Source organism: Pleurodeles waltl, chromosome 1_2 (genome assembly GCF_031143425.1).
Source record: "Pleurodeles waltl isolate 20211129_DDA chromosome 1_2, aPleWal1.hap1.20221129, whole genome shotgun sequence".
Classification (NCBI taxonomy): domain Eukaryota; kingdom Metazoa; phylum Chordata; class Amphibia; order Caudata; family Salamandridae; genus Pleurodeles; species Pleurodeles waltl.
Window position 1 is genome coordinate 166,510,806 of NC_090437.1, and position 14,431 is coordinate 166,525,236.

At 40.5% G+C, this 14,431-nt stretch overlaps 1 protein-coding gene across 2 annotated transcripts in view; it reads left to right on the plus strand.

Annotated features, from left to right (window-relative positions):
* The window catches only part of LOC138298682 (zinc finger protein 182-like), a 140,902-nt gene that overhangs the window by 97,092 nt on the left and 29,379 nt on the right, over positions 1–14,431 (plus strand). The window contains exons 5-6 of one of the 2 annotated variants that reach the window (XM_069236893.1): positions 8,591–8,695; positions 10,112–10,201. In XM_069236893.1, coding sequence (XP_069092994.1) covers positions 8,591–8,695; positions 10,112–10,201 — 195 coding nt within the window. The remainder of the gene's footprint in view (positions 1–8,590; positions 8,696–10,111; positions 10,202–14,431) is intronic. The other variant, XM_069236894.1, reaches the window with a different exon arrangement.

The window sequence follows — 14,431 nt, forward strand, 5'->3', positions numbered from 1 at the left end:
GCTAAATAACCAGTTGTTTGTGCATTTGACAGCCTATTCCTTCTTACACCATTTTGTGGTCTGGGGATGCATGCGCATCCTCAGTACTTGTGGTTTTTGGTGTTTAGACGTGGAACCTGTACCTCAATTTTAGTGCACTTGCAAAGAGTATTTTGGTGTTTTTTCACAAAGAAAACCAATCTGCACTCTATTAAGGAATGGAGTGTACTCTGCTATAACTACCTTTTTAACAGATATTTGAACTTTTTTTGGCTTCACTGAAGGATAGATTGAACCGTATTGGTCAAGGTTTCACATTTTTTGCCTGCTCTGTTTGACTCTAATTATTCAGATTTCTTTCCGGACTTTACTAAACATAAATATAGTGGATGTAGAAATAGAAGTTTGAATATATTCATCTTCAGAGTTTTCTGTGCATAATGTGTGAGGTGTGGATGCGATCTGATTGGGCTTGGTTTTTCATTTGTTTTTGTGGCAGCATTTTGCTGTTGTGCTTTGGGTGTATCTGCATTCTTGTGGATGAATTCTTCTTCTTAAGAGCTATTTGTTGTTCTGGCCCATAGAGTTAGGTAGACTTCCTCTGGATTGTAGTTTAGGGCGTCCACCAGCATTGTTTTTGGAAACTAATTTTATAGGGTTTTTTGTGTAAATTCTCAGCCCTTTCCCTCGATAATTCATTCGAAACAGATAGTTCCTTGAGCTGAACAGATCTGTCTTTTTCAGAAGTCCATATAGAGCCTTTTATTCAGACCTGTTTTTTGATTTTGGCTAAATTGCAGAGTGCTTAAAATATGAGTAAAATGTATCATACCCACTGGTTGAAAGAGTTCCTCTTCTTTGTCATTAGAACTTGCTTCTGCCACAGCATTGCAAGGGCGAGGTTAAGAAGCTTTTGAATGAAATACGCCACCTCCTACTTGATCAGAAGTTTCTTGTTGGTTGTTGATGTTTCCTACGGAGCTGCTCTGTCAGTTCTCCTTCTTCTCTTTCATTGGAGTGGTTGTCGCTGAGCCAAATATGCTGCTGTTATGATTCTGCAGTTTTTTTCTGGTCTGGTATCTCTCTAGTCTTTCCAGTGGCGTCACCACCATTGTCATTGTTCATAAATTCAGATAGCCTCCCAGGTGTAATTTTGAATCTCTTATGTCTCCCTCTACCTTTGCCTATATTGTGTTTATGAAAGTCTACAGGTGCTAGTCTACCCATTGAACCTGTTCTGGAAGCAATCAATCAATCATGGATTTGTAGAGTGCAGTTAATCACCCGTAGGGTCTCAAGGCGCTGTATGTGGGCGTGCTGCTCAGTTGAAGAGCCAGGTCTTCAGGTCCTTCTTGAACTGCTTCAGTGATGCAGTCTGCCTGAACTTAAGAGGTAGTGCATTCCATGTCCAGGCAGCTAGGTAGGAGAAGGATCTTCCTCCTGCTGTACTTTTCCGGATCTTGGGGAAGCAGAAGAGTCTAGCTTAATCTTTGCTCCAACAATATACCTACTAAATTCATTCGCACACTAACACATTGATTAGGCATGCTTGGTCAAGCTGCTAAATAATTTGGCAGATTGTCAGACATAAACTTAAAACTAGTAGCAAATACATTGTTTTGACGTTGTAAGAAAAGAAAAACAAAAAGTGCAATAACTAGGATGATTGTTGATTCAAAATAGAATTACATTCAAATAAAATAATTTAAATGTGTTTCACCATGTTAGGCTACAGTTAGAAAGATGGAAAAATTAACTAGCATCATTAGTTGATAGTACCAGTCTAATCAAAATGAATATGCTTCCAAAACCATTGTACATCTTCTGCCAAATTTGACCAGTTATTTCAAAAACTGTGCATTTATTTGGCTGGTAAGGCAGCCCACACATCCATCACACTACTTACCTACCTATTACCCGAGGTGTATAAGCATTTCATGATTGGAAATTATTTTAATAGGTCATAATAGGTAAACATCTACAATCTTTGTATTTAACTCTCATATTCACTGAGTATTCAATTGAGAATGTATTTAATTCTAAAGAGAATCATCTTACCAAGAAATTTGGTAAACCAAAGTTCTTCAAAATAAGTCAGACTGAAGATTGTTTATACTTTAGGGAACATCTACTAACAAATCAAACAATATCTTAAAAACCAGACTTCTCTTGGTGGTGGTCTGAGCAATGGTAGGACAGAATATTTCTCTATGCTGATAACATCTTGCTTCATATGGTGGACCGTCCTGCCACCCTTTACAGGATCATTCACATCTTGACCCAATTTGGGCAGTGTTCCGGATACACCATCAACTAGACAAAATCTGCGATTTGCATCCTTAGAAGGGAGGTGCTCTGGCTGTCCCGGGATGTGCAGTGCAAATAGTCACAGATGGATTCAGGTATCTGTGCATCTATATCACCGCAGACACGGCTCGATTGCTCCCGCTATTGACAAGGCTGAAAACAACATCCAGCATTGGCGATCTCTGCCGTTTCTGGGGAAGGCAGCGCTTTTTAAGACGATGGCCCTACTCCGCTTTCTCTATGTCCTGCACAATACACCTTTTCCAGTCATGCCAACTTACTTCAAAGCAATAGACAGCGAACTCAGGACTCTGCTACTTAGTGAGTGCCCAGCGAGGATAGCATTGGCTAATCTGACCCAATGATGGTATGACAGTGGGATCACCCTTCCCAACATAAAGAAATACCACTGGGTGACACAAGTTTCGACTATTAACTGCTGGGTACACGCTTCCCAGGACGATCCAGCATACCCCATGGACAGACATCTAATGCAACCCGGGAGGTACCTAAAGGCCATCTATGCAACCCCCAGACAAAAACACCTCTGTGGTCCAACTGTGGTGACGATCAGCAACTGGCATACAGCGCTTCATGCACTGGGATGGGGGAAGAATAACACAGGCTACTCCCCTCTGGGACTCAAAGGCGCTGGGCACTTTGGGGACTCACACCGGATTCAACAAATGGGACCTCATTGGTCTTTCCAGGCTGTGGGACTTTTCGTCCCAGGGCCAAGTTCTTTCCTTTACTGATTCACAGAGTGAGTTTAAATTGGCATCCACCGAATGCTGCCTTCAGGTGCAACATGCACTCCAAACTGCACTCCCATAGAGGATACACCTACCTGAATCCTCCCCCTTAGAGAACAGGCTTCTGGAGAAAAAACCTACACAAGAAAGCTATAGCCCTCACATATCAGAAATTAGTCAACAACTCCCCAAACATGCTACAACACCTGAAGACATAGTGGGAACAATATATGTATGGCCTTGACGATGATTAACTGTGTGAAGCCCTGGACCCCTCAAACCCCCCCCCCCCAGAAGTGGGGATTAGATGCAAATTCCGCTTGGTACAGCTGAAAATACTTCACAGGTCTTATTTCACATGCACTGTCAAGGCCAAAATAGGCTGATCACCTGAAGCCCACTGCCTCAGGGTTTTTGGTCTCAAAGGGTCTTTCCTACACAGAATATGGGACTGTCCGGTGGTACAATATTACTGGTCATCTGTGATTGCATGCATGAATGAGTATGGGAGTGGGATGGAAGCCTCGGCGAAATGGTGTCTATTGAACATATGGGACGCAACAGACCTCCGCAGAATGGAGACTCTTTGGATGGCTTTTGGAATGGCAGTGAGTATAGGATACATAGCACGGCTGTGGGGGAGTCACATGCACCACAATTGAGGGACTGGAAATGGGGCATGGACTGGTGCATATTGGCAACGAAAGTGACCTCCAAAAGCCGAGGTTGCCCGCAGAAATGGGTGAAAATTTGGGGGCGATGAAACGCCTCTAGGGGAAGCCTGTGCGCCCCCCTTACTTCGGACTTCGTTGCCAGCTCCACCCCTGACCACTTGGGCCCAAAATGCGATGCTTGATGGTGGGGGGCTGGAACGTCACACTCATGCTGAGTTGTGTGGTCGATACATTCCTGATGACTGTATGATCGTTGATGACATGTTTTTCGTGTGTCGTATTGTGCACTTGCCTTATTTCTAATAAAAAAAGATCTTGTAAAAAAAATCCAGAGTCGTCATATCAAACACTTTTAATATGAAACAGTAAACCCCCCAGTATTTTTAAGGATCACTATTTTTAAAATTGACGTGAAGCAGAGATCATGGAATTAGGAGACCGATTTAAGGGCAAGGTGTTAAAATACTTTTCTAGTTTACAATATTAATTTAATTTGAATAGCCATGAATATTTAAAATACTTACAAATCAAAATGAGAAAATGTCCTTCTCAATTAGGATCTAGCAAGACTGTGGCACTTATATAGCATAAGTTTCCAAAACATATATTTAGTGAGGCACGACCATCTATATCTTATTTGTTTAGTTCCTTCATGGAAAGCTTGTCAAATGATCTGACAGAATAGGCAGATAAATGGTCCAATTGGTTATCTATGACCATCACAGAAGATCACATTTCACATACCATAGTCAAGACTGTCAGTCAAAATATCTTTATTCGACCTAAAAGACAGCCATAAATGTACATTTATTTGTTCAAAAAGAAAATAAATTACTGTTTAGTCCAAAGCAATTCATTACATTCTAGATACAGTTCTCACTATGCTGGACAACACACTTTCCTTATTTTTAGGGAGCTGTGAATACAATTACAGCTAGACGGATCATTTCTAACCAAAGCTACTGAAATGCCAGCAGAGCCAGTCTGGACTTTTTATCATTAAAGTGTGCAACAGTATTAACTTATGTTTCCTAGCTGAAGAGCAAAGTATGCAAAAGAACATAAAGTGCAAGGTGCATTATATTGATTGATTATCACATGGGCATGCAGTAAGATGCATCGAAATGTGGCCACAGTTAGAGAATGAGACTAGAAAGTGCACAGTATTCAATCTAAAACATGTAAAAAAAAATCTATGCTGAGGGTTCTGTCAATTACACTAAGTGGGATTTCACAGTGCTTTTACATGGTTATTGTGTTTAAGTATGTTTAAGGTAAGTTGTATTGAACTGTTTCACCTACTCTTTACAGGAGGTCCTGATGATTTCCGGGTTATTGTATAGCTTCATAACTTCTAATAAGTGGAAGGTACCTTTTAGATAGGAGAGCCAGGGGATACCAAGAGCATTATCCAACAGCAGACATTCTCTTATTATAACCTGAGTAAAACTCACCTCTTGTTTGGCCATATAGAAATCCATAGTAGTAGCAGCCGGATTTTAATTAGGGTCTGCAACATAGAGGAGTCAAGCTCAATGTGAGGTACATAGGTAGAGCAACCTCATTTCTGCTGGGAGATTTTTTTAAGCATTCACTACCTTAAATTTGTTCTAACGTTACTCTTGAGCCTAATCAGCCTTATTCAGACTCTTCATAACAACTAGTTCCAGGAATTAAAAATACTTGTTTCAGCTACACTTTATTACCTTTTGTAGCTTGAATGTCTCTCCACACATGAAATATTATTTGTTACCAACATTGAGCCTGTCCTGATGAACGTCTGTGGGCAGCAGTTTTGGGTAATATAGTGGCCAAAGCCTCCACCATGTAAAGGATTTTTCCTGACCTAGGCCTGTCCCTTTTCCAGCAACGTTCTGAAGAGACTTTGACCCAGGCACGAGGTGCGTTATGACAGGGCTCCACACTCTGATAAGCAGAGCATGTTCTGTCCAATTGCCACCGGGAATGCTATTTTTTTAACATTGAAAGGAGTCTCACAGAAAGTGGTTCAGCAAGATTAGAAGGTTAAGGAAATTAAAAAACTCAATTATGAATTTATCTCTATCAAGTCTCTCTCCACCATAACATATGCAGGCTGTTGTCAGGTGGCCAGTAGACGCTTGTAATGTGATTAGTCCTGTCTTTTTAACTAACAGCACAGTCCATGTTGGGCCTGTACTAACACAGGGAGATCTGAAACTACAGAATACCAATTGGTGTTGAGTTAAAAGTGAAAAAACAAAGTGTAACTATTTCCTTTTGCCTACTTCAAGTTCCTATCAAACTGGCAGAGATATGCTCAATAGTGTCAGTAGAATTTTTGAGTGAAATTAGGTGTTTAGAATGTAGATGTTGGTGTAATTTATAAGCTGTATTGGGTTGTGTTGGCGATTGCAGATGGTGCAGAAGTCATTAGGGTAGGTGTTGGGAGTGGTGAGGGTAGCCACCTTGATCTTCCCAGTAGCTTTGAAACACCTAAAGCTCCATAAACGTGCTGCCTGAGCCATCTAGCTTGACAATACCCAGTGGGATGCACATAGTGAATGGATATCTTAATAATTGTTGCAGGCTCATGAAATAAGAGAGAACAATATTGTGTTCCAGATTCTTTCAGGCAGACACCCAGGCATTGATGGAGAACAACCCTATAGGAGAACATTTTCAAAAAACTTGCTACAACAATACTTTATTGTGTTATCTGAAGAGGTGATAGCCACCAAAAAAATGCGCTTTTTGGACAAGAAGGAAAGATGAACCTTCTTGAATAGCTCAAAGGGAACCTTCTGCAATGCCTGTAGTTTTAAAGGTATATATCAGGAAATATTCTGTCATTATCCTAGCGAAGGTGGTGTTCAAAGTTCTTTGCAGAACTTAACATAAAAGGTTACATACAGGAATTATCTGACAGAGGCCTTCTTAAGCCCAGTTTGCTTTTCGCGTACTCACTTCTGATCCAATCCGTAGCGATCCTACGAAAATTAACATTAATGAGATGCAGACGTTTCAGAACACACAATTGGAAATATCTTGAAAGTAGGTGAAGGCGCAGGATACTGGGACTTCTAGATCTTTACTGCACTCCCTGTGAATAGTTACTCAAGTGCAAGTCAACCCTCTCAGTTTCCAAGTCACCACATGAAGATGCAACAGAGGTGAGGCTAAGGAGGCTAGAAAAGAGGTGACAGCTAAACTGGAAGGACTTGTGGTTCTGAAAGTGGCTGCTTCAGACTTGAAGATGGTCCTCCCTGAACTTTGTAGTGATCTTGCACAGTAAAGGCATTGGGAGGAAGGTGTAGAACACCCCTTTCTGACAATGCAAGTGGTTAAGTCCACCATTCTCCCCAGGTCCTTAAAGTCAGGACAATAAGCAACATGCAGGAAGGCACATCCTCCCCTCAGGTAAACACAGTGAGCCTGGTGTTGCCTTTCAGTAGGTTTACCATGTTGAATATACAGGGATGCAGACAGAAATGGCAGATGAGGACAATATTCAGCTGAAATGTTCCACACTCACTCTCTATATGGTAAGCTCTCTCAACGATTGGAGATGTAACTCTGGCCAGCAGCAAATGACCTGCATTACTGTTACTGAGAAGTGGCTCCTCAGCTTTCCTCCACTCACACTGGGATTCACTTGGGGTCTGTCCATCTGATTTTTTACATAGATGAAAACCTATGAAGAGAGAGTAAAACCAGTAGTGGCAAGTGAATGGTTATTAACTCGTACCATTTGGAGGATCTGTTGGCTTAAACCTGTTTCGATACACCTTGGTTCTAGTGATCCTCTGAGTATCATTCAAAACATTCTGACTCCCCTTGGTTATCAGAGTTGGCAGGGTTAGAGGAGTCAGAAAAATTATGTTGTGTTGTGTGAATTTGTAGAGCGCGACTAATCACCAGTGAGAGTATCCAGGTGCTGAGTAGAGCAGGCCTGAGGGGGGAGGAGGAGATCATGCCTGTTTCATCTGGAAGAGCCATGTCTAGAGGTTCCCTGAGAAGTTCATGAGGGAAGGGGAAGTTCTAAGGTGCTTTGGGAAGCCGTTCCAGGTCCTGGCTGCGAAGTATGAGAAGGAGCATCCTCTGCTTCTGGCCTTCTTGTTGCAAGGGATGTGTGCTCTTGCCTGGAACACAGACTGAAGTTGTCTGGTGGATTGGTAGAAGTTCAGACAGTGGTTGGGGTATGCTGAACCGGTTTTGTGGAGCGCTTTGTAGGCTTGGGTGAGTAGCTTGAACTTACATCTTTTCTGGACTGGGAGCCAGTGGAGAATGTTGAGGTGTGGAGAGATGTGGTTATTTCGCAGGATGTTCAGGATGAGTCCGGCAGCGGCATTCTAGGTGATTCAGAGTCAGTGTAGGACATGGGCTGGGATTCCGAAGTAGAGGGTATTTCCGTAGTCAAGTCTACTTGTGATAAGAGCCTGGGTGACCGTTTGTCTAGTGTAAAGTGGAATCTACTTGAAAAATTACTATTACCTGATGAGATTGTGCATGCCGTATTATGCACCCTCATTGTAGGCCACTATGAGAAGGAATGAGATATTCCTTAAATACAACATAGTACATTCATGATTATTTTCAGTGTTTTTAAGCAATGAAAGTGGGAAACAAAGGAAATAATGAGATTACCAGAGCTCAAATAAAAGTTCAGACCTGCATTTGGCATAAAGGTCAGAGCCAAACAGTAAAGGGAAAATAAAGAGTTAAAAGAGGCCCAGTACCACGGTGCACGCATCAGTGACTTGTAGTATTCATTCACATAAAAAAATCACATTCATGATGTTTGCAAGAAAAAAAACTTTCAGTGATTGTTAGTTATCTGCAGATTTCCATACAATACAGACGTTCCTGACTTATGTTTGTATACTTCTGTAATTACAGGCCACGAGGATGGGATTATTACCCTCAACATCAAAGAAGAGGAGGAATTTTATCCTGTATTCCATCAGGAGTATGAAAGAAGAGAAAACATTAATTGTTCTACAGGTGAGTAAAGTTACACTTTCAGAATAGTATCTTATGAATAGGATGCCAAATAAACCTTCATCAATACACATCTGCAAACATTCTAGTCCAACATTACTTATTCCCACCTAATGATCCACAGATTCTTCACTGCTGTACCCTTGGTTTCTTGATGCTCAAGACCCAGTTGTTTTGCTTTACTTTTGACTGAGCCAAAATACACTCACTGAAAGGAGTCGAAAAGATTCTCTGGAATGTACTTCTTAATCTGAAGAAGACATTTATTATTATAGCTTTTCGCGAGGCTCATGAAGGAAGGCTTGAATAGCCAAAAGTGTACTTCTAAAATGTGCAACAGTGAAGTAAGACCATATACAAAGAATCTTCAATCTATAAACAGCAAATATGTACATGCAAGGATACATACACTTATATTGATATATGTAAATATATACATATACAAGGCAAAGCAATGTATTAATAAAAATGCATCACCGTAGGGCCTGTCTGATGCTTCATCTTTCTCCTGCCTTTCCAAGCCGATGACCTTGTTCTACTGCAACGAGAAAGAGAGAAGTCTGCTCTCACAGGAAATATATCAGGCATTCGACATCTAAAATCCTGCTTGAGGTCTCTCAATCTCCTACTGTCGATCTGGGTCTCTTATATATTTTAAACAAATGGGGAAGGGGCTTTCTAGAAAACCCCCTCCCGCTGAGCAAGAAGTGTTCAGAAAAATTCTGGCTATTTTAGGTCAGCTGTGAAAGAAACATCAGGATTTGGCCAAAATCTCGAGGTGTCTTTCCCAAAACTAAACCGTTCCCTGCTGTACCATAAATATCAGTCTAGTACATCCTTATCTCTCTAACTGACTCCTCCACCTTATGTCCTAGCTCTTCGGGGGAGAAAAAGAACACGCAGAATAGAAAACATGCTGCATAACATGTTTGTACAGAAAACTACTCGCATCTTTAACATGGCTGTGAAGCTAAGGCTAAGCTGAATACAAAATGGAGTCTGTAACTGGTGACGGTGAACAGCTAAGCCAAGTGCAACGTGGTGCGACACAAAGTAATTGGTCAAAATACAAATATCACTACACCAGCCCTGATTATAGTTGAATATTCTGTTCTGCTGCTTGTGTTTTTTATATTCTGCATATGTCCAAAGTTAAGAATTTGTGAGTACAGCTGTGCCAAGGGTAGGTAGACACTTTATCTTTGGAGATTTCAAGTTTGGCCACCCCACAGCAGATCATATTTCATTGCAATAAATAAACACACAATTGTCTTTAAGTGGACTAAATCTCAAGGTCTGAGTTATAAAGGGTTCCCAGCTTACATAGGTATAGTGAAACAAAAATGAATTACATTGGAAGTTTAAAAACAAATACCACATTGTTAGCATTTGGATATTGTTCATTTCTGTCTTGTCCAGTAGGGTCACCCTCAGATAATTCTGAGTCAGTGTTGATGATAATGGATGATCGTGGTGATGAAGGAGAAGAAAGAACTACTAGTGGGCATGGTAAGTCAAAATTCCACTTTTATGTTAGAAGAGACAAACTAAATATTTCTCAAATTAAAAATTCCCCAAAGATGTTGCATCACCGGAATTTGTGCTGCATTCCTGTCAGATTATCAAGCAATGCAGACATTTTTGTGCAACATGCAAGTTGTAGGGTTGAAGTTCAGCAAACCCACACAGATGTGTTTGTTCCCCACCAGCTAAAGCAACAGAAAGTATCCATTGTCTGCGTCCACATTTTATATCCATAAGTTTAACCATTCTTATTCTTGCCACTTTATGTTTGCACATAAAATGTTTTCTTGATGTACTCTCAGTATCTTTGCAGAATTTGGGGAGATTGATCAATGAGTTGCTGGGATTGTTTCGACATTGAAGGCCATCCTAGAACATAGTATTCTCAATAAAATACTCCAAGAGAAGTAATAGAAAAGTAATTTACTTGCTGAAAAAGCTATACTAAAGTTCAACAAATATTTGGCAACAGTCAAGGTTTGCAGTGACCTAACATTTTATTCATGAATGTGATTTTGGTTAAACATTAATCATGCCCCATATTGATAAACTGATGGTTAGGTTAACACATTTATCCTAAGAACTTACAGTCGATTTACGTTTGCACATCTACTCCAAATTGGCTGAAACCTGCATCATACTCATTATCTTGACTACCTTTTAAACACAAGAAGGCTCTCAAATTTATAAAACATATATTAGGCATTTTACATGGTGATGTAGAGAGAGTGGCTAAAGCATATGACGTCTACTCATTTATTATAGAATAAGCATCTGTGAGGGAGACTTTCAAACTTAAGGTTGGTGGACCGTTAGGAAATGTGTTGACAAATAAGGGATTATCCTTGGGTTTTACTGACAAGAAGGCATTAGTTTGCTGACACTTAACCGATTGACTGCAGTCTACAGTGCCCGCATGTGATTAAAAGGAGATTGTTGGGATAGCTGTAAAGAAAAATGTGGGTATCTAAATGCATTGGACCAAAGGTTAAGAATATAGATTACAAAGTCACATCTCTGGAGAGTCCCTGTCACTGCTTAGTCAGAGGATCTTCATTACAAGATTTATCTGTTGAACCAGGTATGTGGAGAAAGCATTGCAAGAAGTATTCAGACATCTGGGTTAGTTTGCCTGAAGGCTTTCTCCAAAACAGGTAGAAGTCGTCATTAAGGCAAGCAGATCCAACAGGACCCCAGGCTCTCATGGCCTACTGACTGCCATATCCAAGGACTGCGCCAAATTCTGGACTAATCAGCTTTTTGCCTAGTTTCAATTTGATCTAATTCCTCACTCTTGGGGGTATGGGTGTATTTGATATCCACTGCACATTAAAGGCATGCTAAATGATTTGACACACACTATCTCTGAATAGCACTAAATGATGTTGAGGTTAAACTCTATGCTCAGATCCTTAATCAGGAGCTAGAAAATCAGGCAAAAGGAAAACCTCTTATACCCTATTTTTAAACTGTTCCAGCAAAACAGCTCCACGCTTGTCAATACTGCTGCCCTGCCCTTTCTTGTTCAGTGGACACCTTTCCTCACTAGCTCTTTGATAGCATAAAACTCAGCAAAACAGTCCACACTTGTCAATACTGCTTCCCTGTCCTTTCTTGTTCAGCAGCCACCTTTCCTCACTAGCTCTTTGATAGCATAAAATTCAAGCAAGTTGGAAATTAGTTGCAAATTACAAATACTCTGTAATCTATTTTGATGAGGCAGGTGGTCACCAATGCTTTGTGAAATCCAGAGCAAACTCATTGCATTTCACACTGTTCCGCTTGCTTTGTACTGCTATGTCATTCTTCTTAATACCAGTTTTCAACAGCCAGATGCACATTTTTCGTTAAGATATGTTTTTGAAATTAGGAATACCAATATGAAAAGAGACTCTTTTATTCTGTTTGAAGGAGACGTCACCCAGTTTGATTGATTGATTTCACATTTTATAGAGATGTGGTTGCCCCAGAAAGTGATGTCCTGGCACTGAATAATCCCAAAAGCACAGAAAAGGCCCTAACAACAGGTGGACGAAAAGGTGTCTTTTAAGTAGTTTGCAGAACTTTGGTAGACTTTTTTCAGATTGACGTTTCAAGGTTAGGATATTCCAGGCCAGGCCTTTGCAGCTTTCACAAGAAGAGTTTCAGTGAAGACATTTTTCCAGAAGCCGGATTGCAGAGGTTGTAGGAATGAGTAGTCATCTAAGTTAGAGTACAATTGTGAATTGTGTTCAGTAACTTTAGCAGTCAGAGGGAGTATGGAAATTGGCTGATTCTCGACAACACAAAGGTCTCCACCTTAGGCTTTTTTAAAGCACCACTGCTTAGGATCAGAGACAGAGTTCTGGGAACTTGAGGGCAGAAGGCTTGGAGATGAGTAAGAAGAAAATAAAGGTGACATATAGTTGTCTGCAGAGTTGCCTGCAGAGAGATCATGCAAGGTTTTGTGACAGTGGCATAAAGCTTTGAAAGTGCTCTGTTTGGATACTGGCAACCAGTGAAGATAGGTCAAATGGGTAGAAATGTTGAAAGGATTGCTAAGACCTAATATCAGATGGGCAGCAAGTTCTGTACTAACTGCAATATATCAGTCAGGTGAGATGGAGGACCCACAAATAAAAAATTGTGATAGTGAATCCTAGACACTCGTTAGGCCCTGCACTACCATTTACCTAGATGAACTGGGCAAAAAAGGAAGATTTTTTTCTGAAAGCAGGTGGAAGTGGGCTGAATCAAAGCAGCAACATAACCTGCATCTAAAATCATCTGAATATTTTTTTGTGGCTTTCACAAGAACATTTTCAGTGCTGATGTTTTTCTGGAAGGTGGTTTGCAGAGGATGTAACAAAGAATTTTCTTCTAAGTAGAGGGACAATCGTAATTCGACCATGTGTTCACTAACTGTAATGTTCAGCGGCAGTAGGGAAATACGTCGATAATTTGTCAAAATAGAGAGATTTGCTTTAGATTTTCTTTTTAGAAGGGGATGATGAAGGCCAATATCTAGGAGCTGTTAGTGCTGGGACAATTATTGTGTCCACTTTTTGTAGGTGTTGCACTGGACAAGGATCTCGTGGTGAGCCCAAAGAAGAAGATGTAACATTCCCCACCACCTGATCAGGAGTGGGTAGGCTAAAGAAACTCCAAGAGAGGGTAGAGCAGTCCGTGAAAGAGCAGGTGGGCGCAGATGGGGAGGACACAGTAGATAGAAACCAGCATCAAATTGATAAGTATTAATATTTTATCTTGGAACAATTCCTGGCTTGGCTGAATACAGAATACAGCTGCAGTTTGCAAGGCCAAACTATGGAAGAGCTAGAAAACTTATTTGGTGGGATTTTTGGAATGGCAGATACACTCATGAAAAATAATTAGCTTTAACCTTCCCAACTGTTTTATATAGATGCAGTTCTGACATATAAAATAAGAAATCTATGTTATAGTTAGCCATCCACTTTCTCTCCAGATTTGTGCAACTTGCAACACTGGTTTGCAAAGAGTAAGAGCCTGATGTAGATGTCAGCAGAGGGGTTACTCTGTCACAACGGTAACGGATATCCTGTCTGCTGAAATCTAAATCCCATAGGAAACAATGGGATTGAGATTTATCCGTCACTGTTGTGGTGGAGTAAACCCCTGCCAAAATCTAAATCAGGCCCTTAGTCTTCGGTAAACCATTGGGCTGGAGGGTTTAGACAACAGTGCATGCCTGATTTAGCCAAAATTAAGATTATCAAGCGAAGTAGAGCTAGTCATTAAAAAACTTGGTGTTGTTTGATGGGACATCAAGAGATAATGTAGGACTAGATTGTTCCGAAATATCGGACAAGTCATTATGTTTCAGTTTTGACTAATGATTTTGCAAAGTGTTTGGGTGAGCACCGACTGAATTTTATACAAGAGCTGGATAAAGAAGCATATGTTCTTAAGGTGGGAACAGGCCAGCTGTTCTGAACATAAAATTCGACTTATAGGAAACAATGAAATACCAGATTGATTGAATGTAATTTCAGGATCTGTATTGAGCCAGGTCCCAGTAAAAAAAAGTATTTTTATGTCATGATTGATGTTTAGGTTGTTTACCTAAAAATAATGTTTCACCAAAGAGCACAAATTTAAAAGCATGCATTTTAGCGGTTTGGGACTCGAGGAAAGGGGCTAAATTACTGAGGTGTGATTCACTTTTAGAGTAATATGATTTGATTTAAGGCAGGG